General features: G+C 48.0%; 1 protein-coding gene across 1 annotated transcript in view; it reads left to right on the top strand.

Annotated features, from left to right (window-relative positions):
* LOC144173991 (cell adhesion molecule Dscam1-like) overlaps positions 1-25,000 on the top strand; it is a 184,800-nt gene that overhangs the window by 120,055 nt on the left and 39,745 nt on the right. Inside the window, exons 4-9 of the mRNA XM_077702387.1 lie at positions 2,539-2,676; positions 6,526-6,643; positions 7,945-8,123; positions 19,992-20,270; positions 20,804-21,223; positions 23,543-23,704. Of these exons, the coding sequence (XP_077558513.1) occupies positions 2,539-2,676; positions 6,526-6,643; positions 7,945-8,123; positions 19,992-20,270; positions 20,804-21,223; positions 23,543-23,704 (1,296 nt within the window). The remainder of the gene's footprint in view (positions 1-2,538; positions 2,677-6,525; positions 6,644-7,944; positions 8,124-19,991; positions 20,271-20,803; positions 21,224-23,542; positions 23,705-25,000) is intronic.

Raw genomic sequence — 25,000 nt, forward strand, 5'->3', positions numbered from 1 at the left:
AACTCACTTTAGTGCTAGCAAGGCAGCCCTTATTTGCATCGGCCGTGAGAAACGCAAACAAATAATATGAAGTAGTGCTGACAGCGAGGCAAACAATAATAAATCCGTCTGCTGCCACAATGTCAGGAGTAGTTATACATGAGAGAGAGAGAGAGAGAGAGAGAGAGATAGAGAGAAGAGAGAGAGAGGAGAGAGGAGAGAGAGAGAGAGAGAGAGAGAGAGAGAGAGAGAGAGAGAGAGAGAGAGAGAGAGAGAGAGAGAGAGAGAGAGAGAGAGAGAGAGAGAGAGAGAGAGAGAGAGAGAGAGAGAGAGAGAGGAATATAAAATAGCGCTGAATTTCTCGGCAGACAAAATCAAAGAATCGGGAATTGCACTGTGGCTCCTGTTTTCGTCAGCACAGGACAATCAGCAGCGATCGCAAGGGCGTCTTCGCTGAAACTATTTTCTGCAAAGCGCCTGGAGCACTATTCTCGGGGGCAGAGCACGAGTGAGGCTGAGCTGCAGCTTGCAGGCCGTCTTGCCCCGGCGAAACAATGCTACGCACTGGCTGAACAGACGGTGCCGGAGAAGAGCCTCAATTTCTATTTTGTCCGCCACCCGCGGTGTCTGTGCAGGCTGTGAGTGGCGGAATCGAAGCCGAGGTTCGCCAAGAACTGATCGGGCGCGCGGGAATACGCCGCTGCTCTTGCCGGTGGCGCTTGTGTGTGAAACAGCCGGGAATTGAAATCAATGCTCGCTGCCTCCCACACATATCTCCTGCCAACATTCGCTTCCATCCAATCTATGGCACTCTTATTTTTTCCTTCACAATTGCACTGAGTATAAAATTCCGATCGTTCCCCCGCCTTCGCCGCGAAAGCGCTCGCCCAGTGCGAAGCCGAGAGTTTCTGGGAAAAATTGTGGTTCCCCCCTGTTCCGCTCGCACTGAATCTCGCCAGTTCTCTGCTTCGAAGTAGCGGATTTCATGCTTCTCAGCTGCTACCTTTTGAATTTCTTCAGTCGTTTTTCTTGTTTTTGCAGCATGAGAGAACGAGAAAACAAGAACCAGCTGGCCTGCAGCACTTTTCGCTTTGTCAATGTGGCGTTCAAAATTGTTTTTAACCTGCGTTTGACAGAACGCTAATATTTAGGAGCAGATACACCTTTGGCTTGAAGTTTGGTCCCTCACTGCACGAGTGGCGACCACGCCTCCTCTATGCTTTACTTTGCGGCCACAAATAAATAAGTAGTTTACGGCCAAGAGTAATTAAAAAGGAAGTAGCTAATTATTGAGTTGTAATTTTTATAATACTGATTTACTGATATCTTCATTAATACATCCCGACTGACAGTCCGAGCTGTCACGCGGGGAAGTCACAAGGAGGCTGCCCATGTTGGTTACATGACGTGAAACCAAAAGCACAGTAGCACCGGGAAAATGAATTTGGTTCATTTCTATACGTGCCGCAACAGGATCTGCCGCCTTGTACCGGCACAAGAACTCTTTCGCACTGGCGATCATTTAATGCCGGCAACACCCACCCAATCAACTCCCTCACAATTCGTACCTCGTAACCTGCGACGGAGGAAGAGGCGGCAATCGCACTAGCCCTGTCGCACCAGCCAACCCCTGAATTCATATTATCCGCTTCGAAACAGCCATTCGAAATTTTTCTGCGGGTGCCATCACACCCCAGGCCCTAAAACTTATACGAAATCCACCCACAACCCAAGTAGAACTGATCTGGACTCCTGCCCACACTGGGCTTGGAGGCAAAGAGGCGGCCCATGCAACGGCCCAAGCGCTCACATCCCGGGCATACCACAGCCTCATTGCTGCCCACGGAGCCAGGTCAGCTCTCGACAGCCTCTTGAGCTACCACCGCATCACCACGTATTACCGCCTCTCTTGCCTCCGATACCCCCCCTCCGCCCACCTTTCCCTCAGCTACACGGAAGAACGGCTCTGGAGTCTCCTACAAACTGAATCTTTACCTAACAGAGCTCTCCTTCACCGTATTCACCCCTAACTATTCTGCTCTCCCAACTGCACATCATGCGGCGGGAAGGCCATCGTACAGCACCACATGTGGGCCTGTCCCGACGACCCCCTACCCCCAATCACCACTCCGGAGCCATGGGAGGCGGCGCTGGGCGTCTGGGACCTGACGACACAACAAGCCCTGACGGAAAGATCAGCCAAGGTCGCTGAGCAGCTGTGGCTGCTGGCCACCCGCCCCGCCTGATAGGGCTGATTTGAATAAAGGCTCTCTCTCTCTCTCTCTCTCTCTCTCTCTCTCTCTCTCTCTCTCTCTCTCTCTCTCTCTCTCTCTCTCTCTCTCTCTCTCTCTCTCTCTCTCTCTCTAGGAACTTTGAGGACCCTTACAGTATTTATTTTTATGAGAAACACTCTGAAGGCCCCCTGAAAAACAGTAAAGCACCCGGTTAGATAGAAGTGTCAGTCGTTTACGCAAACATATTTAAGTTGAGACGAATAATCAGTTGACTTGAAAAGCCCCGAAAAAACCGCCAGTGCCACGTGACCCTTGTCGTTTGCAGACCGGTACGTGATGACGTCATCGGGCGACCTGTACGTGCGGAGCCTGAACCAGGCGGCCAGGTTCCGCTGCCACACCGAGGACTTCCTGACGCGCAGGAACAAGACCAGCGCCAACTACGCCCACTACCACGCCACGGGTACGCTTGAGTGCTCCTCCAAAGGGCCGAAGAAGGCCACGGTCACAGCCACCCGAAGAACTGCCCCCTCCCCATGCTTGTTTTTTTTACAGCCACCTGAAAGAATGGATTCCTTCTGGTAGTTCCCGGTTAGCTTTTTTTCCCGTGCTAAAAGCTTACGCAGCAAAGTATAGGGCGCATTCTGCTGAGAAATGGCCTGTGTTAACGTCGGCGCGTATAGATCGTTTACAGCGAGCAGTTAGGTCCGCTTTAGCCACATGGCATCAGCGCAGCACTCGTCCCTACTGGCCTTTTCCAGTTTCGTTTTCGCCGTGGACTCAGATTGCCCGCTCGAACTGCGCCGTTAGCCGAATTAGTTTACCATAAAGAAAAGTCACAATTTAATATTGTGGACGCAGTCGGAGTTTATGCTGGTCGTCGCGAAATGGAACAGAACGTTTGCGGAAGCGCTCCAGTGTACGGAAGCCTGTGAAGCCTCCCGCGCGACACCACCAAGCGTGATTCAGATATTCGCTCCCAACAGTTAAGGTTTCCTCCATAGGCCCGGTGTGTCGCGCTTATTACGACAAGTAGATCAGACGAAGTGTGCAAAAGCAGAGAAAACAACGTTAGCGATTGCAAATGTGGCTCGGAACGTATGCGCAGTATGCGCCTTCAGCGAGCATCACATACCTTACGAAGGGTATTCTCGAGAACACCAGGGCCTCAAATCTTGAGCGATACATTTTTCTGCGGCAGTCGTTGATGTAGATTGTGGTGAAGGCATTTTTTAGGCGTAGTCCGACGCAGAGCCATAACTCAGGCTGCGCAAAATCAACATCCAGGTAAAGGGTTAAGCGGGTGGGGGGCGGTGGGGGGGCAGGCTTATGACCGAGTAAGAGTTATGTGACTGTATACAGCTGGCGCCATAAAAGGCGCTGAGGGGACTGCAATCAGCAATCATATTATAAATACATCATATATAAATAAAAAAATGCTCACATGCGCAGCCTTATGTGCCAGCTCGGGAAATATTTGTATGTGCTTACAAAGCTTGACCACCCGATGTGAGTGTTTATAAACTTCACTGGAAGCGCTAAGCATTATTTCTCGATTTGCGCGGGAGCGCGCCTAACATTAATTGCCACGCATATACGATAAAAAAATGGTATGCAGTATTTAACCCTGGTATGCAGTTTCAACACGTGTGTTTTCATAGCCGCAAGTTATTTCGCACATACCGAACAGGCAACAGATGATAATGCGGAACAGGTGTGCAGGTACCTGCGTCAGATGTAAATCAGCTGACAATTACACCCCTGACATTGTATCTTTTTCATAGAACGTCGGAACATGAAGCAGCGGCAAAGGAGTAATATACAACTTCCACACCTATGCCGGATTATATTGTCTTACAGCCCTTCATGTTAATAATATAGTGCCGCGAACCATGCATTGAGTTTGTTTATGTTTTGTTTTTACTGCCCGGCCGCGCCCGGCTGTGTTATCTGTGCCCCGAGCGAAGCGCGTCTTCCATTCTGTATTTTTATGCAGCCCAGGTTATCTCATTGTGATAAGGAGAGCGTCTCGCCATAACGACACTAGCCTAGAATAATCTTGATTGATTTGATTGATTCTAGAGTTTAACGCGCCGACGCAACGAAGGCGATGAGGCGCGCCGTAGTTGGAGGGCTCCGGATTAATTTTGTACGATTTTGTCCGGATTAAATCTCGTACACACGGGCGTTTTTGCTTTTTGCCTCCATCAGAAAAGCGGCCTCCGCGGCCGGGAATCGAACCCGCGACCTCGTGCTCAGCAGCGCAACGCCTTAGCCATTGAGCCACCGTGGCGGGTTAGAATAATCTTCTTTCATCTACAATGTTCTCGATTTAAATCGACGGTTCGAGAAACACTCGAGCCGGAAGATAAAAACCTGCAGAGCAGCCGCCGCGGTATTCAGCTCTCCGACGCTCGCCTACACACGTCACTTTGTTGACTGCTGCTTCGCCGCCTGTGTATTCTTTGAGTTATTAGAGGAGCACGAGTTCGCTCCAATGAACCTGTTTTCTTTGAAGACAACTGCGTAGTCGTTGGCTTCGTGACAATAGTGCGTCCACAGCCAACCACTTTAGCGTAGGACGAAAAAAAAGCTTTCAAAACAAATTTTAGAACGCTATTAATACATGCAGAATTGTGTTTTATTACACAATGTTAAAGCTCTTAAGCTTTTACTTTGTTATTCGAAGAGAGTACGTAGAAATATAAAAAGAAAACAGAACCATTGGAGAGATTTATTTGGACGAAACGCGTAAGCAGGAAACTAGGCGACGAACGCCAATCAAAACAGCGCTCAAGCAATCTTTATGTGGGATTGTTTGTGACTGCGTAATCTCTCAACGTTGGCACAGCCGTCCTAGTTGGACAACAAGCCCCCATTCATAACAAAAATACAAAAAAAATTGTCAACGTCGCCCACCGAGCCAGCACGGGTACCAGCGAAGGCCACGGCGGGAAACGCGTTCTACAAGGCCAGCCATACCGAATGACGTCACGCCGGCCAACATGGCCGTACCCAGGGTGCCGCGCTGTAAACCGCCAAAAAAGCAGAGTTCTGACGCTTCCATAACGCTCTGCTTTCTCGCCCGATTCATGAAGCTGAAAGATATGTAATTTTAAGTGCAGAGCACTTTAAGGGCCCGATTTGTCGTCGTAACTCGTACGCAGTCACGCTAACCACCGCAATCACACGGCGTCACGGATCCAAACAGAGGCTTCGAAAAGATGCCCGCTTGTCCCTAAATTCAACCTTCTTACCAAAGTTACGAGCATACTTGAACAAGAGGTTTATATACGCAGAACCGTTCGAAACTCCTGGAACCGGTGGCACTGGTCATATATGTCCCCTTTATTCTGCGCGAAGAAAACTGCAGGTACATTGGAGGCAAAATGTATGTAATTAACCGGCAATCCCCATGTCCATTTATTTAAGAATGCTTACTGGCTTGGTTTTTGGCATAGTAAGCGAGAAAAAGGTGGCCGCGGAAGAAAAAAAATGACGCGTTCAAAATGACGCCGAAAGGCAGCACGTGCGAGATCAAAACAAGCACAAAAAGAACACAATTCCCCCTCGTGCTGGTTCGGGCAGAACAAGAAGCAAAAGATAAAGAAAAGGATGCGAGCTGTCCCAGGAGAAGGCGCGCGAGCACTGCGAAGGCGGGAAAATTGAATTGCATTGAACAACCCTCTTTTCAATTTATCAAGAGAGGAGCGATAGAGAGACGGGAGGAGCGTGAGGAGCAATAGCAAAGAGCGAAGAACGGCGCCACAGCCCCTCTGTCGAATCACTGCTCTGCACTTCCGACAGCTTTTGTGTTGATGGAACTGCTGTAAGTTTTTGTAACCTGTACGCGTTCTATACTCAGTGAAATCCTAGTCATGTTTTAGCTGACTCTTCTTTGGGCAGTTTTTAAAAAGGCTGCAGTAATGCAATGAAGCATATTTTTAACGCGAACATCTCACTATTCTTAACCTCTTCTGTCCGGCCCTCATGAGAGACGGAACACTATGAGATATTAATTTACAGGGACTGATTCTAGGACCTCACGATCGTTCTTCAGCGAGGTTTACACCCTGAAGGATGCTTCGACACAATGAGATAAAAGCATTTATTGTCATTCAATATAGTAAACATTCTTTACTACATTAATCCACAATTTCAACTGCCAAACTACACATACTTCACCACAAATAGTTGGCCGATTGACAATTACATCGCGCTCTCTGGCCAAGCTGGCCTTTCACCGTAAAAACTCTCAAATAAACAAATCGCGCCCTGAAACAATATCATTGCCCCATTTTTCTCCTTTCAGAAACAACGGGAAGCCAAATTCCGTCCATCACATTTCATTCTAATCATGTTACCGTGGACCAAGGGCGACCTGCCGACCTCATCTGCTTGGCCCAGGGATCCCCGCCGCCGAAGTTCAAGTGAGAGTCGACTGGGTCTCGCATTCAAGCAACGTTGCTCGATGCTGTACAGTTCATGAAGCATTCTTTGCAGTTATCGCGACTCACTGAACAGGGCTGGGCCATCCGCAAATCTTAAGCGGCCCAAACTTTTTCGATTTACTTGTATTAATGACTAATTTTGATGAATATTCCTGCGTACCCCCTTTAAACTGGGTGTAAACAATGCTGAAGAAATGGTGTCTTCTTGTCTTAGGCCGTTCCTGATAGGGAACTTCCTACTGCAATAAAGTCTCATCGAATCCGTACCCGATAAATTCCTTGAATATGACCTCTGAAGGCGTTATGTAAGATTCCTTTACTACCTTCTAGCTCAATCTTCTCATTACTGCGGTGGCATAGATAGAACCAAGCGGCTTTTTGTAACTCATCAATGGCATGTAAAGGGAATCTATTTTACTCTGCAGCTATCTATATTCCCTAGTGAGTCGCATCAGTGTGATTCATTGGTGGGTATAGCTTTATCTTAACCCAACCTGTGGCTTGGTTTTGAAAATATGTGGTGCGGATATAAGGTTGGATATTACACTCACAAACTTGTGCATGATAAAAATTAGGCTTATGGGTCTGTAATTACTAAAATCTCTGTAATCCTTCTTGTCAGGGAGATTAAACTATGTTTTTTAATAGTTGGGTTAGTTTTGAGGACGTGATGCATCCTAAAATATTTTTATAGCTTTCTTCGTCAGCGTAATTACAATCCTTTAGAAAATCTGCGGTTACTTTTATTATTGCATCCATGTTGTTAGTTATGTTATCAGTCTCGAGACTTGCCTTTACAGGGGGGCAGAAAGTGAGAGAGAGAATGCTATGTTGAGAACTGAAGATGTCAGATGAACTAACGAGGTTTGCTACTTCAGATTGAGGGGGGGAAGGGGGGTGAAGTAAGGTCCAAGGACGAGAGAAAAAAGAAGGGGCTGGTAAAGGAAATCCGTCTCTTCGTTGCTCTTAAACTTCCTCCTCTTTTTCACGGCCTCTTTGGTCTGTGCAATATTGTAGGCGTGGATGTGGATAACGTTGATTTAATGTCACAATGAATCATATGTCAGCAAATACCTTCACTATTGTTTCTATGTAATGTTTTCATTGTTTTGGATAAGCAATTTCTCGATTCACTGTTCTCTTCAACGGTACGCGGCACATTTAGTGCTACCCTACGGAAGGCTATTGCTCGGTTGCCACGAATTCGGTTCAGACAAGAAGCGGCTGGTCTTGAAAGTTGCCGGTGACAGATGCTCTGGTTACGCTGTCGGCTTCCGCAGGTGGTATCGGAGGCAGGGGCAGCGCCTCGTTCCGGTCTCATCCTCGCTGGCTCCCACCGTGCTGGACGGCGTCCTACACTGGAGCGGAGGCGTGCAGCCCGAGGACGAAGGGACCTACGTTTGCGTGGCGTACAACACCTTGGGAGAGGCCCGGGCGACGCTCCAGCTTTCGGTCCAGGGTCGGTATGCCACCGTTCGTTCACCTTAGCTCCCCGAAATTACAGTAAGTTGGGGTGCCAGAAAGGGAATTTCATGGCACAATAATAGCGTAAATTATTATAGTAGTCGAGTGAACTTGCAGTAGCTTTCCTCCGCCAACATTCTTGTATCTACCCGTTGATTGAAACAGCAGTGTGAGGTAACCGTAGAGAATATTTCAGGGTCCTTGCGAAGCGCATACCGGCAAGAGTAAGTGTTAAATTGAAGAAATGTTTGTATCAGCGTCTTCATGGCCAAATCAAACCTTGGGGTGTAGTGGAGGGGTAACAAATAATATAGCGTGACAAAGTCGATTTCATTCAGACAGAAACCCAGGACGTTTGTCATAAATTCATCAGAGGAGGTACCGCCAGAGGAGCATCCCAAGAGGCGTGGGCAGGAAGGCTTTTTAACCTGTGAGCGCTTGCTCCCTTTTCGCTTTGTCGTTTGCCGTTACTGCGCTATGTTTTCAGGTGGTGGTCTGTCCGCGACACACCTCTGTCATAACCGGAAGAATAATAGCATCACATGTCCTGTATTCGGAGATAGCTTCTGCATGAATTATTTCTTTCTGCCACGTTCTTCACTCTGGGTAAAAAAACTGTGGTTGAAAACATGGTCACGTGGTGGTGAGTGACCATGTTTTCAACCACGGTCCGCAACTGCGAGAGCTGTTACATTCAGGAAGGCGTCTCCGAACCAGCTTCCGTCGCCTCCGTCATGCTTGGTAGTGTGGGGGTCGAGCGGCCTGAAAAAGTTGCTAGCTTGGGGATGACGACAAGAAGCCGAAGGCAAACTTAACTGGTTTACTGCATGGCGCGAGGTAAACTGCGACGATACAGAAACAATACCCCTGCGGGTAAGATTACAACATGGCTCGAACAGAGCGACAGCATGGATTCGCTGCTGAAAAACGAATGAATCTATCCACCGAGAGGGTGGCTTTATACACATAAGCCATGACGGATGCGGGAAGGAAGGAACGAAGGAATAGTACAGGAAAGGCAGGGAGGTTAACCAGAATACTGTCCGGTTGGCTACCCTACTCAGGGGGAGGGGATACGGGAAATGAAACGGAAAGAAAGGACAGCGGCACATATTAAGGAGAAAATGAGATAAAGAAAAGTAGAAAAAACACAAGGCGTGACCAGGCAACTAGAAAGGCGGTACAAACTACGCACACAACCAGAAAATGCACAAAACTAATACGGTCCACTGATAACATTGGCGAACTAAGGGCACTGCACTATAGTGATGTCCCTACAATCGTTCAGACAGGCCGCTTTCCCAGTGCCTCTGTGCGCACGGCCCGAAAATAGCGCATACACACACAACGCTCTTTCCCTAGTTCGTTAGGGCAGGCAGTAGCGGCGCTCGTTGAGTCTGATAGAGCGGAGAGGCTATCTCGGCGAGCAGCGTCCGCTTCGCCGGTGCACGTCTCAACACGAAGAGCCGTTTGTTTCGTGTTTTGTAGCTGCAACGGCTTGAGTCACCACCAACGGGCCCCGCGCGGCAGCCGCGCGTAGTGACATGTTCGAGGAGGGTAGGCTCTGCCACAAAGCACAAGAATACTACACAACACTTGCAGCAAGCGTGAACAGAATGGAGGCGCCCTGAATTGTAACACAGCGTAGTAAATTATCTTAGACAGTATGAAGTAGGGAAGCTCTACGCAGAAAATAAGTGGGAGGTCAGCAAGAGAGCTGACACTTTCACGAGACACTGAGAAGTTGGCACTTAAAGGAGCGAACAAAATAAATCTGCTAAAACACAAGCACTACTAACGCGGATTAAGCAGTACGCAACGCGGTTTAGCCCGTTTTGTAGCGTGTTCGCAGTTAGCTACTCCCAACCACAGTGGTGATCGCTACCCTAAAATAATGAATAATCTCTCCGCCGCAAGCATGTTTGTAAAGCAGAAGAAATTCAAAGCCCGTAAACTACATATAGAAGCAAAGCTACACCGACGTTTCCGGGTATTATAACTTACGCCTTACTATCGATTCTCGTCCATGTACGCTGTCCCACGCGTGAAACTCCGCCAAAGGTGTAAAAATGGTACTACAGTAGGAAATAAACAACGTGAGACAAAATAAATACGTAATAAACAAAGATAATGAAATACCGTGTAAGTATTGCTTTTTTTCCCTGATAGACTGTGGCACCCGTCTAGAACCTGTACAACCCGTCTAATAGTGCGATGATTGCTTTAGGTTTATTTGTATTTATTCTAAATGTTGGCGTGATTGCATTCCAGTTACTTCACTATCTGTTTCAGCTTGATGCGCAAACATCGGGAGAAATATGGCTGCAGGCAGGGCGTATAGCCAACGACGTTTGTATCCCCGCGTCACGGCAGCATCGCTCAAAACTCTGATATAAACCTTTCGCCAAGGAAGGAGGCAAACAAAACGAACAACCACGCAAACGACAGCATCAAAAGCACAATTAACGGGCCTCTACAGCGCACGCCATTTTCCCCTGCGCCGCTATAATGCCCCTTGGGCTCTGCTTATACCTGCCCACGTTCCGGAAGGGTAGAAAAATAAGAGAAGCGACCCACGCCGTTCGAGCATCGATCGCGCCGTGAAATCAGGCGGCACGCAAATCTCTTCCGCAGCCGTGCCTCGATGCCATCGCCGCGTCTCTACCAGCTCCGGAGCGCTGCAATGCGATTCTCAGGAATAGACCGCCGTGGGAACGAAACCGCACAATCGACCAGCGAGCCGAGGCATTGTGGGCCACGGGCAGGCAACATCTCGTCGTGCTCGGCAGAACGGAACCGCTCGCTGCTTGCAGTGAAGCAGGCGCACTCGGCCCAATACGAGCTTTCCTGAGATTCATCGGGAGGATTCATTTCGGCTCCGCCGGCCCTGAGAATTCTAGCTTTTTTTTTTAAAGACGATAGTCTTTCTTGGGCTACTTGAACGCGGAAATATTGGTCTAGGTCTGTCTGTCTGTCTGTCTGTCCCTCAATTCAGCCGCCCAGCCGAAGTTATGAGATATTGCCTAAAACATTTATATAGCCACAGCCATTTCATCATCATCATCATCATCATCATCATCATTATGCTGCTGCTTTGCCTTTGCCCTTTGGCCACTTTGCACAATGGCATTTGCTCACTGCAGGGAAAAGACCTTTTCCGATTGATCTCCAATTGTTCTGTCATGTACTAGCTGCGACCAATTTATCCCCGCAAACTCCTTGATCTCATCTGTCCACCTGACTTTCGGCCGCCCCCTGCCACGCTTGTTTTCTCTAAAGATTCACTCTGTTAGTCTTAATGACCAACGGTTATATTTGCTTCGCAATACGTGCCCTGCCCACGCGCAGTTCTTCTTCTGGATTTCAACAGGTTTTCCTGCTCAGTTTAATCCAATCGCCATACAATTTAATCCAGGCGCCAGCCAATTTAATAAAAGTTCCATCTACTTTAATCCAAACGTCATCTCATTAATTCCAGGTGCCAGCGAATTTAATACAAGTTTCTAACCAATTTAATCCGGTCGCCAACCAAATTATTCCAGCTGTCAGAAGGTTGTACAGGAAAGTTTTGTGCGACATTAGAGGCAGCTTTGCAGGCTTTGTTGCGCGTGGTTTGGTAAAAACGTGGGGTTTCTTGATCCATTACGTAAGGAATATCTTATGCGCACAGCTTAACGAACATTTACTAACATGCGCAGAGTAGGAGAGCGGCATTGTTTGACTGCTCGTGCCACGTGCTGATCGTATGCGAGATCGTCAGAAGTGTCGTCTGCAAGCGCAATGCTACCCCCAGAGTTACTTGATATATACTACACCAGCAGACTGGCCAGTCTATTGTTACGCGAGCAGGCGATACGTCTGACGCCAGCTGGCGATATTATAATTTGGAAGTAATACTTAGCACGGATGAACAGCATCCATTGATTGGAAATCAAAATGCAAAGGGCATTTAAGTAATGTGTTTTTATCAAAGGAACTTCTGAAGACATTGTTACGCAATAAGCAGGCGATGCCCCTGACGTGAGTTATCGACGGTGCTCTCGCAGACAATCAGCTCCCAGTACGCGGAACCAGCGGGTGAAAAAATGCCGCTCTCTTGGTCTGCACGTGTTACTAAATGTTCGTGTTTGTAAATGTTAGCAAAAGTAAATAATGGATCAAGAAACATTACGCTTTCACCACACCACGCGCAACGAAATCGACAAAGCTGCCCCTAATTTCGCACAAAACCCTCCTGAACAACCTTCTGACAGCTGGATTAATTTGGTTTGCGCCGGGAATAAATTAGTTGGAACTTGGATTAAATCCGCTGGCACTTGTATTAAATTAGATTGCGTTTGGATTAAATTAGACGGCACTTGGATTCAATTGGCTGGCACCTGGAATAAATTCAGCGGGAAAACCTGTAGTATGACCTCAACACGCGTTTGTTTCCTGACCCACCACGCCCCCTTCTTGTCCCATAACGTTACACCTATCATCTTCCGTTCCATTGCTCGCTGAGTCGTCTCCAATTTAAGTTGAACCCCTTTAGTGAGCCTCCAAGTTTATGCCTCCGTAGGTGACTGCCGGTAAGATGCAGCTGTTATGCACGCTCAACTTCAGGGACAATGGTACGCTGCCATCCATTATCTGAGAATGCCTGCCGAAGGCACTCCACCCCATTTTATCCTTCTGATTACGTCTGCCTCATGGTTGGGATCCGGGGTTCCAACTTGGCCTAAGTAGATATATTCGCTTACCACTTCAACTGCCTCGCAACCTATATAAAACCGCTGTGCTCTCCCGAGGTGCGCCATTCGTCCCCCGAGTTACTTAGCAAGGCAACGTTAACAGCAAATATGAGGTCACTCAGGTATTTCCCGTTAACCCTTATGCCAACCTGGTGCCCATCCAATTTTCTGAATACCTATTTTAAACATGCAGTTAATAAAATTAGAGAGATTGTGTCTCCTTGTCTGACGCCCTTACTTATATGTATTTTACTGCTCTCTTTATGGAGGACTTTGGTAGCTGTGGACCCATGGAAGATATCTTCCAGTATTCATACGTAATGCTCGTCTACACCCTTATTCTGCCATGCCTGCATGACTGCGGAGGGTTCGACCGAGTCAAATGCTTTCTCACAATCTATGAAGGCTACAAAAAGGAGTTGAAGATACTGTGCGCATTTCTCTATCACCTGATTGATCGTGTGAAGAGGGTCATTGTTGATTAGCTTTTACGAAACCCTGCTTGTTCATTAGGTTGACTGAAATCTAACGTATATAGATTCTGTTAGCGATTACCACGGTAAGTATAGCTTGCAGATGACTGACAGTAAGGTTATCGGCCTGTAATTTTTAAACTTTTTCATGTCACCTTTCTTATGAATTGGAATGATGTTCGTGTTCTTCCAAGATTCCGGTACACTCGCGGTCATTAGGCATTGCGTATACAGGTTTGCCAGTTTTTTAAGTACAATTTTTCCATCATCCATCAAGAGGTCTGCTGTTATCTGATCCTCACCAGGTACTTTGCCCCCTTTCATTTCTTTCAAAGCCTTCCTTACTTCTTCGCTCGTTACTGGTGGGATGTCTATCTCCTCTGAACTACTTTCTCGTTCGGCATTATCCTGGATGTCCCGGCTACTGTACAGATCCCTATAGAACTCCTCGGCTACTGTAACTATTTTATCCCTATTTATGATGACATTGCCTTGCTTGTCTTTAAGTGTATACATCTGATTTTTCCCCATGCCGAGACACCTCGTCACTGCTTTCAGGCCACCTCCATTCTTTAGAGCATGCTCAATCCTCTCCATATCATACTTCCGTATGTCAGCTGTCTTACGCTTATTGAGTTCGAAAGTTTCGCTAGTTCTATCCTGTTAGCTGTCGTAGAGACTGTAATGTTTTGCCGTTTCTTACTTAAATCTTTAGTCTTGTGGGGAATTTTACCAGTATGCTTCCTAGCGATCTTACCTCCGACTTCTATTGCACCCGCCCGCACGCTTCCTGTGTCGCAAACTCTGCTTCCTTGGTTAGAGCTGAATATCGGTTCTGCCATGCGATCCTGATTTCTTCAACTTTCCTCCTTACTGTTAGCTCATTGATTTGCTTCTTTTGTACTAGCTTGTTGCGGTCCCTCCTCAACTCTAGCCTAATTCGAGATCTTACCATACGGTGGTCACTACACCTTACCCTTCCGAGCACTTCCACATCCTGCACGACGCCAGGGTTATCGCATAATATGAAGTCTATTTCATTTTTGTGCTCCCCATTCGGGCTCCTCCAGGTCCACTTCCGACTCTCCCGTTTACAGAAGAAGGTATTCATTATGCGGGGGTTATTCTGTTCTGCAAACTCAACTAGTAGGTCCCCCCTGCTATTTCTACAGCCCAGACCATAGTTGTTTCCTTGTCTCCAACCTGCGTCTTGCGTACTTGAAGCATCCCATACTACGGTATACTGCCATTGCCGATTGCACATCTTCCTAGAAGCGTTCAACTAGCTGGTCGTCATGGCTGGATGTAGGCGCGTTTCCCTGTTGCACTTTGAATTTGTATCTCTTTGTAAGCCTAATTACAGGACCGGATGCCCATTTGTTAATGCTATAGTATTCATCTATGTTGCCAGCTATGCTTTTATTGACTAGAAATCCCACTCCCAGTTCTCTTCTGTCCACTAGACCATGGAAACATAGGATGTGTCATTTTTCAGCAATGCAAATGCTTCACCTGCCCTCCTAACCTCACTAAGCCTTATTACAGCCCACTTAATTCTCTGTAATTCCTTGGACAACTCTAGACTCGTCTCGCTAAATAAAGAGTTCGTGTTAAACGTTGCCAGAATCATATTTCAATGGCGGCCCGTCCGGATCCAGTGATTCTTAGCACCCTCTGCTGAGTCACAGGCCTGACCACCGCCGGGGTCAGTTGCTTCGCAGCCGCTGCGGACTGAGGGCGAAGAGTTAATTGGCGCTGTCATGGATAGTTGTGGCCTTTACTACACCAGGGTGGCCAATCCTGGTCTGGTGAGGGAATGCGTTACCGTCAATGGTCCCGGGGATCAGACCGCACCCCAAGCCTCCTTCTGCAATTCCATCAACACGAGGATATTTTATCCAGTGGGTATTGCGTGGCATTGGGATTTGAACCACAGTCCTTCTGCACGCGAAATGGATGCCATACTACTACGCCAGCGCTGTATGCCTCTACGCTACCGCTGCACGTCTGTAGAGGCTCACGCACTACCATTTGTACACCTCTAAATCTGGTGGCAATGTTCATAGTTTTCAACATTGTTGAGAAAAAAGAAGACATTGCGAATATCTCAGGCAAAACATCAATGCACAGTTAACGATCGCAGTGTCACTTTGCGAAAACTGACATGAATGCTTGCTTGCTGTAATAGCAAAGGAAATACTAGCCACTGTAGAAATGCAAATGGCGGTGAATTGTGAAATATATACTTGGCTGTCGTTCCCTTTGGAGCGGGCTGGCATATCAGAGTACCAGGATATGGTGGCGCCATCTGCACTGGCCCTGGGGGCGCAACTTCGTGGGTTTCCTAACGCCACTGCCAGGTGGCGCCAACAGCCCCACCGGCACTATCTTTGGGTGGTTCGCTCCGGCGTTCGGATATGCAACCCGATTTGGGACGACTCTCTATCACGTATTTCAACGCGGCCTAGAGAAAGTCGAAGTACTGAAGTACGCCTCGCATTTCAGAGTACACAGACCCGTCCTCCACATGGTTGGCAATGCGTCGGACGGCGAGATATGCTATGGCGACACTCACAGTACAGTAATGCCCGTGCGACTGTAGAACATCATCGTTCTTTACAGCCCGGCGTCACCGGAGACTGCAAGGCGTGTACTTCGGTGCATCATTGTAAATGCGCACAGCCAGTGACGTTTCCACGCAATAAACACATTCATGTTTTACAAGTAGTTCTTCTTTGAAAACTATAATGATATACAGTACCACACGCGAGCCAACGTTGCAATGTCCTGGAGCTACCAACACATGGCACGCCAGCAGAACGAACGCCATTGCATTGATCATGCCACGACGGAAATGGTACGGGGCAGAGCATCACGGGTGGACGCGGGAAAGACGAGGAATTATGAAGCAGGGGCGACCGAAGACTACCGTCTTTCGACGACTTTTGCAGAGAAGCAGGCATATACTCGGCCAATTGTTTAACTGGCGTGGTGTCTATGTCGCTGTTTCATTCTTTGTTTTATGTGAATCTAGATATGTGCGTCTGTATATCAAGGCAGCGTAGCCGGTTAAGCCTACGGGTTTCGGGTGAACGACCACAACTCTATTACGCTCTCACTTTCCGAGATGTTATTGTATGGGTCACTGAAGTAAGACGCACTGTTCCGATTAAAGTTTCTTCCAATGCAACCAATTTTGCTTACTTGGCTTTTTTATGAAGTTGTAGAGGCCAATAGGGGCCACAGGTGCCCATAGGGCCATTAATGGGCCATGCAGACAAAAGAAGTTTGGGTCATTCGAAAGGTTGCCTCGTTAAAATAATGCTGACACCGTGTTTAACGCACACTTCGCTAAATGAGCTATAGAATGAGGAAAAAAGGGAATGACCCCGCGACCCAATAGCTCATTTCCCGCAACACAGCCAATGATGTCATATGGGCCCAGCTGTGCGATTGAGCGGATTCAAACGATGCTTTATTCACTGAGAAATAATTTAATTTAGGATAAAATTTTTATTTTCCCGCTGAATCGTGCATTTTCCTGGTCTGCAATGACATTTCAGGAACAGGCCGCTCTGCAGCCGATGTCGGAGTCTCGTTTACTGTTTGTCAACCTACATGGCACCACCATACCGCGGCCAGCCGTTTTCTGCCTTTGGTTTATTTCTGACCGTATTTAAACCTGGCTTGCTTTTGTTCAGAGAGAAAATAATCGTTTCAAGTCTGACCCAAAAGACCAACTCTGGGCTGTCAAGTTGGCTGAAAACACCGTCAGGGCCCAAGGGCTGCTGGCCGCCGTTTAGGAAGGAGGACTCCTTACAAACAACTGGACAGAAATAAAGTTCTCTCTCTCTCTCTCTCTCTCTCTCTCTCTCTCTCTCTCTCTCTCTCGTAAGCATAGTGCTCGCTTGACAAATAAGGTCACGTAGGACACCGTTTCTTGCGTCAGTCATGCAGTGTAGTTTGAGACAACCCCAAAGCTCCGCAGTCCTGTGCAGCTAAACCAAGCATAGTGCGCGTAGTACCAACAGCACTACGCATCGGTACTTCTACGTTTACGTGTGCTTTCGTAACTTCCACTGTTTGTACCACCATTCTTACTGCTTTGAAAAGAATATGCCCTAAATTGAAGCGCAAACAGCCCGTTCGGGAAACCTATAAGCCCTGGCTAATTTGCGTTTGCTTTTGCCGGCTTCCGCCAATCGCAGAGGTACCCATGGTATGACATCATAGGTTCTATTGCGGGAAATGAGCTAGTGGGGCGCATGGCCATTCCCTTTTTTCCCTATAATAAGCTTCTTTGAGCCAAGTTTATGTTAAAAGTGGTGTCAGTATGATTCTAACGAGGCAATCTTTTGAATGAACCAAACCTGTGTTTTCTCTTCATGGTCCCTCTAAGGAGGGGCAGTATGATTCGCAGGCCCAGTCAAGCTGTTCGTAATCAACCTTTAGCCCATGAACTCCTGCAGAATGTATTATATGGAGATACGAAATTGAATTTATTTGAATAAGCACGCCTGCTTTAGCTGTCAGAGTTGTAGTGGCTTTCTTTAGTCACAACGCGGTTAGCAGGTCAAAATGTACGATCCATTCTTTCGCGGGTGTCTCGCAGGTGCGTCACGCCACTTGTACGTGCCTTAAAGTGGTTTTTAGAGAAAATTATTTTGTTATGCTTCATTTTTAGTTGTTTATAAAAAAACGAAAATGTTACCCGCCATAATCCGAAAATTGGGTCAAAAAGGTCGCCAACTTCACTTTCAGTCGACCAATAAGAAATTCCCGAGATAAGAAAAAGGGAATTTAATATTAGGAACATTGCTTTTACAGCCTGCTGGGATGAAGGTATCTTCCAACAACTTCAGAAATGGTTTTAGTATGCTCCCAAAATATTACAATAATGTTATAATAACGCAGCAAATGGTTAAATTCTCTCAATAGAATAAAGGCGACAAATAACCTAATAATATCAATATACATAAACAGACTATTTTGAAAGTATTTCGCAGTAATTCAGATACAGCAAGCATTTGGATCTTTTTTGTTTATATTCATACCATGGATACTTAAACAAAGGCTATCGTCAGTGAATGTGTTTATTAACCTCATCGGAAGCCCTTCACAGCCTGTCGCTTGAGGAATTAATTGCTCAGTCTCAAAATTGTTCATTAGAAGAAGTGTGTATAGCTCAAAGATACGGCTTGAGTATTATAACGATGCTGAATTCGTCCATGTTCTCAAAAAGGAAATAATACAGTAAGCTCCTACAGTAGGAGAGCTCGTGAAACAAAAAAAAACTGACTGACTGACTGCAACGGCTTACTTGCACGAATGCTTTGCCCTGTGGACAGCCAATGCACTCGCCGTTTGTACAAGTGCGGCACGCACACACACAGCTGGCTGGCGCCGCATCTTTTCAAAGTGCTACGAGTTGTGCCGCGCCTCCGCCAGATGGCGCCACGGGTGCCGCGACCGAGAGAAGACGCAGTGAAATATCCCCCTCGTGAGGGGCACGATCAAATGCAGAGCATTTCCGGGGGCGCACGACGTTAAGTAGTTTGCGTTACGTTAATGTTGTTGCACTTGTGGCAACTGCTGACGAGAGAGCGCTCGTCAGCGGTAATTTGAATGAGTCAACGATATAAGGCGCGTGCGTAGCGTCCCGTTCTGTGTCGGCTTTGTGGCGCAGTGGGTAGAGCACCATGTACATTGCGTTCCGCCCGCAGGGTCGAGGGATCGAAACCGGGCGCCGGGTAGTATTTTTTTTTATATAGTAGGGACAACGACGGTGCGGACTACGGACGTCAACGCGGGTGACATCGTGAGTTACTGAAATGCTCTGCATTGAAAATTACCGATGAAACCAAAACACTCATATCCTGCCTCGGTTCACACTTTTATCCAAATACCGCGGTATGAACAGATTGAAGCTTGATGCTCTACCTTTAAGGGCACCCTACTTCTCAGTGGCGCAAAGGGCCGGCCTGTCTTTTTAATACAAGTAGTTAGCGGGAACTGTAAAACGTGGCAAATATAGTAAAAAATATTCGTGAAAAGAGAGCGGTGAAAATTTGAGGCCGCACATACGACGTCGCTTGTGCGTGTTCCGCAGCCTGTTTTGTGTCATACGTAAAGGAACACACTTCAGAAATGAACTGAAGTAACATAGCAAGTGACTATATAAAGTTTCCATCGCAACATGACAATGGGGGCTTCAGCCGTACGCCGCTGTGCGTCCGTTATGTTTATAACACTCGATGCACTGCTGTACCGTTACGCCGGTATGCGTACAGGCCAAGAGTCGGAATTTGAAAAGGAAATTATCCGAGGGACATGGCGAAGTCAACAAATATTCGCAATTTAGTGTAAATGTTTCGGAAAGTTGCTTTGGTTTTGTTTGCATTATATTGTACCCAAGTAGCGTAAAAACAGTCAAATAACTAATACGCGTGATACACGGTCGTTTCAAAGGCCTTCCGACGGCCGTTGAACCGATTGTCTATCGAGTGACCCATTCTAAACACATTGGGAGCAGTTGTGGAGTAGAGCCCAATGGTCAATCTAAAGTTACCGTGTAGCACAGGCATTACTCGATAAAGAAAACTACCTTAGCGCTCGTATGAGACCAAAGGTGGCACGTCTTCATTGCCGCCCCACCAGGCGAACTGTCGGTGAGCATTCGTCCTCGCCTGGTGCGCGCCGAGGCCGGCGACTCGGTGGCCTTCCAATGCAACGCCAGCAGTGGCAGCAGCGCGGAGGAGTCGTCGTTCGAGTGGACGCTGAACGGGTCTCCGTTGCCGCTAGGCTTTCAGCGGCTCGAGCGGGGATTCGTGCGGGCCGGGGCCGTAGCCAGGCACCAAGGGGGCATGCTGCAGTGCTTCGTTGCCTCCCGCGACGGACGCAGGGCTGCCCAGGCTACGGCCGAGCTGGTTGTCGGAGGTCAGCACCTTTACTTTGGTCGTATGCTATTTCGTTTTACGGCGTCTCCGCTACGCTGGCCTGCCCGTTGGAAGCTTTACAGCAAATCATATATCGTGTGAATTTTCAAAATGCCCCACGGAACGCAATATGTTTTGTAAAGTTAGCACCTATCCACCTAATAAAGCCATTTTGGTGTCTAACTTACGGTTCTACCAGCAGCGAAGAAGTCCACAAATTGAACCAGCAGATTGGTATGCCTTCCAAAGTTGTAATGCAACTTGTTAGGTAACATCTGAAAACAATAATGCAGCATCTGTATTTTGTAGCGGCTGAAAATATGCAACGGGGCATTTCCTTTCGAATGCTGCCCAGCCGTTAGTGGCAGTGTCAAGTGTAAAATAATGTTTCAGATGGACGAATTTTATCTGGTACAAGTGCAATGAACAGCCTGTTAACACCCACCGAAGAAGTGAACGTCGTTTTTGGAGAAGCGACGCCGTGATCGCGAATTGATAGCCGAAGCAAGGGGGTGAGCCGGGCGCACGTTGCAGAGCGGGCCCCACGCATGGAGCGCACCTTCGGAACTTCGGGACACCTGAGCCCCAAGTCCCCGGTGAGCCTCGGTTGCCGGGCTTCTGGAGACCCGGCGCCCTCGATCACGTGGACGCTGGACGGCGCCTGGCCCGTGTCTGGAGGCGGTCCGCGCCTGCGACTCTGGTCCACCAGCGACGCGGCCACGGGGGACAGCGTCAGCTTCCTCAACTGGACCTCCATCGACACGGCCGACTCGGGCCAGTACGAGTGTCGTGCCACCAACGCTGCTGGCCGAGCGGAACACGCGTTTCGGCTGGACGTGCGGGGACCGCTCTTTATGAGGCCGTCGTACAATGCAACGGCGCTGGCCGGACACCGGCTGAGGCTGCAGTGCCCCTTCGGGGGGTACCCCTACGACAAGGTTACCTGGTTCAAAGGTGCGTCATTCAGGGGGAATTCTGAATAAGACCGGACAGATCGGACCTAGTTACCGGCCCTATCCTCGCTTACGCTGATGTAGAAAACACTGCCTAATTACATCCCGATACGCTGACTATTTCTACAATAACTGTATAGTTCTAAAATAGCGCAATGATCCCTAGGCAATGGCCTGGGTATCTGGCTTCAAGACACAACGTAGAACTTGGTTAGGCCGTGAAGCTTGCTGGGCCAGTTGGTGAATTTTGAAGGTTGAAAAAAAAAAAAACAGCGATGAAAGACGCAAACACAAAGTAGAGACGAGACAACACGCACGCTGGATAGCAACTGACATTTATTTTAAAAAACCGATGCACGCTGTGAACAGCCCAGCCAACGCACGCGCCAAAAAGTACGCATGGTTGGATTAATTGATTGTGGGGTTTAACGCGCCGACGCTGCACAGGCGATGAGGCGCGCCGCAACAAAGGGTTCCGGATTAATTTTGACCGCCTGGGGATCTGTAATGTGCGTCCAAACCTCGAACACGCAGGCGTTTTTGCTTTCACCTCCATCATAAAAGCGGACGCATGGTTCAGTAAAAACGCTATCGTTCACTCAATGTTTTTCTGCGTTTCGATAATTTGAGGTCAGTTTTGTAGGAATGCGATATCTTTAAATGGACGGTACACTGATGCAATTTTCTTCCCTCTGTTGGCTGATGTGGAACGGTCCAAGTATTTCCCCCTCAGGTTTAGTCCTGCCTTGCTTAAGAATCGTCGCACTATCAAATAATGGCTCACACGCACGACGACAGTCACAGGCAAGATGACCAGCTCCCTGAGAACTAACCAACGCGCGGTGCTCCCTGAGCTTCTCGTTGATTCATCGACCCGTTTCGCCGATATATACCTTCCCGCAACTCAGCGAAATTTTGCAAATGACCCTGTCGTCACCCATTCTGTATTTTTAAACATGTTTTATTTTGCATTATCAGTGAAAGCACGCATTTAAATTACTCCTGTTGCCGTAAGAACGCTACCTTCTTGTGCAAGGCGATGTGAAGTGAGCTGATACGCGGCAATTTTTTAGAGTGAATGCTATTTTGTTTCCAATGAAACAGCAGACGGGTTACTGAACGCAAGACTAGTTTTCTGAACCCTTGAAGAAAACTTAATACTTTTATCGACTTTTATCCTCTTCTCACAAAACAGCCATTCTCGCTGCCATGCGCCAGGTGGGGCAGAAGAAAAAAAGCATTCACGCGGTAAGCGTGTGACAGCTCGATGAAAACCCGCGAAGATTTCTTCGTACATAAAAAATTGACGTTTTCGCAATAAAACGAAGGGCAGTTTGTTATCCTGGCAGTTCTAAGTGACCTCGTTTAATGTGGTACACATCGCCGTGCATATGCCGCTAGTTTATCTTCATATGAAGAAACGCCAGGTTAACTCCCAGTCCTTCAAAAATACAGCTAAAATCATGGGCCTACTTTCAGCGCATGCGTTTAATCAGGAGCTTTGCACCGCCGTATGCTCAACGTCTCTTTATTTGACGGTCTCTTGCGGGTGACCGTTGTCGCGCCGAGCGTCTTCTTTACCCGTCCATTGGCCTTTCCGTCCTGTCAGCCCTGCAGCTTCCCGAGCATCCCTGCCCGTGATCAGTAGCTCGTGGTTTGTCTAGCCCAGTGCACCTTTTCGTCTCGAGAAGTGAGGCGGGTCTTTCAGAGTTGAGCCCTTGGCGGAGTATTTCGGCGTTTTTGCGATCCTCTTACGAAATGTGAAGACTGCACTTTAGTGGTATGTAAACTATGCCAAAATGTTATGCTTAAGGTAAAGATATGAGCCCCTTTCTTTCCTTTGTTTTTTTTTTTTTTTTTTTTTTGCAGTGAACTCGATGGTTATGTGTTGGGTTTTTACACTGGCCGAGCTAGTATATTTTGGTGGACCACAGCTACCGGGACGAACTGTGGTGCGTGTTGATGACGATCCCAGAGAATGAAGCAGAGTATAAGGATCATAAGATGTGTGCAGGCTTAGAAGGACCACCTTGGTTGCACCTGAGTTTTACCGTAATCGCTGGTGAAGACCTACGCATACAAGCAGACTTGGAAGTGCCACATCTTTTTGCTCTCAAGTTACAGGCATGTTGATCTCTTTGCATACGTTCAAGCAAGCGGTTACCCCCGGTAGAAGTACACTCGAACTGAAAGGCCTTGTGGGCCCCATTACTAGTTAATTTTGGTCAAGGCAGCTGACTCTAGTCCAAAACAAAGTAACAGTTACAAACATATAACGCGATGTGGTGCTTAGTTCTGAAACACTCGAAATGCTTTGCAGAGGGAAGCGAACTGCCAGTGAACCAGAGGCAGACGGTGTTCCCCAACGGGACTCTGCTGCTCGAGACGTTGACGAAAGCCAAGGACAACGGCGAGTACACCTGCTCCGTCCAGAGTTCGTCCGGAGCAGCCGTCCACCAGGTCGTGCACGTCATCGTCAGAAGTAAGGCCCGGCTGCTCGTCGCCAGCAGCCGCTTGCAAGGCACTATCGCTTAAAGGCACACTGCACCGAAAATTTTGATCTCTTAAAGACTGTATTTCCATGTAGTCCGCCTAAAACTACTGCAGGTACAATATTTGACAGCTAAAATATGCGTATTCACGGTGCAAATGGCCATGAAAATTTGAAGGAAGCTCACAGTAACGCCCAAGGCTTGAAGGTAGCGAAGCTGCACGCAACAGTAGCGTGCTTCTTCTTTTTCGCCTCACGGCGTTGCTTAAGCGTCGCCGCTGTACGAGCGACCACAACTGGATATTCGTCCGACTCCATCGCACACGGCTCTGCGCGCACGTCGCCTTCCTTCGTCGCGCGCTCTTATCGCTGCGGCGGTGTCCTGTCCTCACCTTCGTCCGCCAGGTGGCGGCACGGGTCCCGCGCGCTTCTCCGTTCCCTCCTCGCTGTCTCTCCCTGCCATCGGGCGCTGCTCCAATCCAGGCGCTTAAGGAAGGGGGTGTGGTTTAACCTCAAGCTCTCAAGGTCAGAACTGCTCACCCCTCGAATACTGCCCGAGGCAGCGTGCTGTAGCTTTGGCTTACAAAATAAGCTATTTTCAAACCGAAATAGAGAGAAGCGCGGCCAATACGGCCAGGTTGAGGTGACGTAGCAGCCGGCGACAAGGCCGCCGGCCGGCCGGAGCAAACCTGCGCGCAACGCTTTGCGCGCTCGCACCAGCACTGGGAGAGGCACGCCCAGCGGAGCTCTACCGGTTCTCCTGTCTGGCCGGAAGGTGCAGTGTCGTCTGCTGCGGAGCTGTTTTAAACGCTTCTAACTTATTAACCAGGCATTTTACGGGGCTGCCAGTAGTGTCCCAGTTGGTTTGATGGTACGTACTGAACGTTCAAAATAAATTTAGCCGCGGTGATTTTTGAGTTCAGTTGGCCCCATAGAATTTCTCACTAACTTACCTAGAGTGGAATCCGGAGCTAGTGTCTACGCTATTCTGCGAAAGCGCTCCGTGTCGCCATGGGTGCCTCCATACTATAGTGCCTCGTATATTCTAGGCACTATAACAGTATTCTAGTTCATTGTAACTATAACCGCACCATGTAGGTCGGGCGGAAGTTCGGCTTGGCAAGGCCGGCAACAATTTTGTGGCTACTAAAATTGAATTTCTGTTAAAACATTGCTGCCAGAAGTGCCGCCATTAATAAATCTTGCTTTTTATAGCATACTGTGCTATAGTGCTTAGGTTTAGAAATAAATTTGGGGGTTAGAAAGAAAAAGACAAGCAGGAGTCCT

The sequence above is a fragment of the Haemaphysalis longicornis genome, unplaced genomic scaffold (assembly GCF_048455015.1).
Source record: "Haemaphysalis longicornis isolate Haplotype H1 unplaced genomic scaffold, Haemaphysalis longicornis Haplotype H1 scaffold_3, whole genome shotgun sequence".
Lineage (NCBI taxonomy): Eukaryota > Metazoa > Arthropoda > Arachnida > Ixodida > Ixodidae > Haemaphysalis > Haemaphysalis longicornis.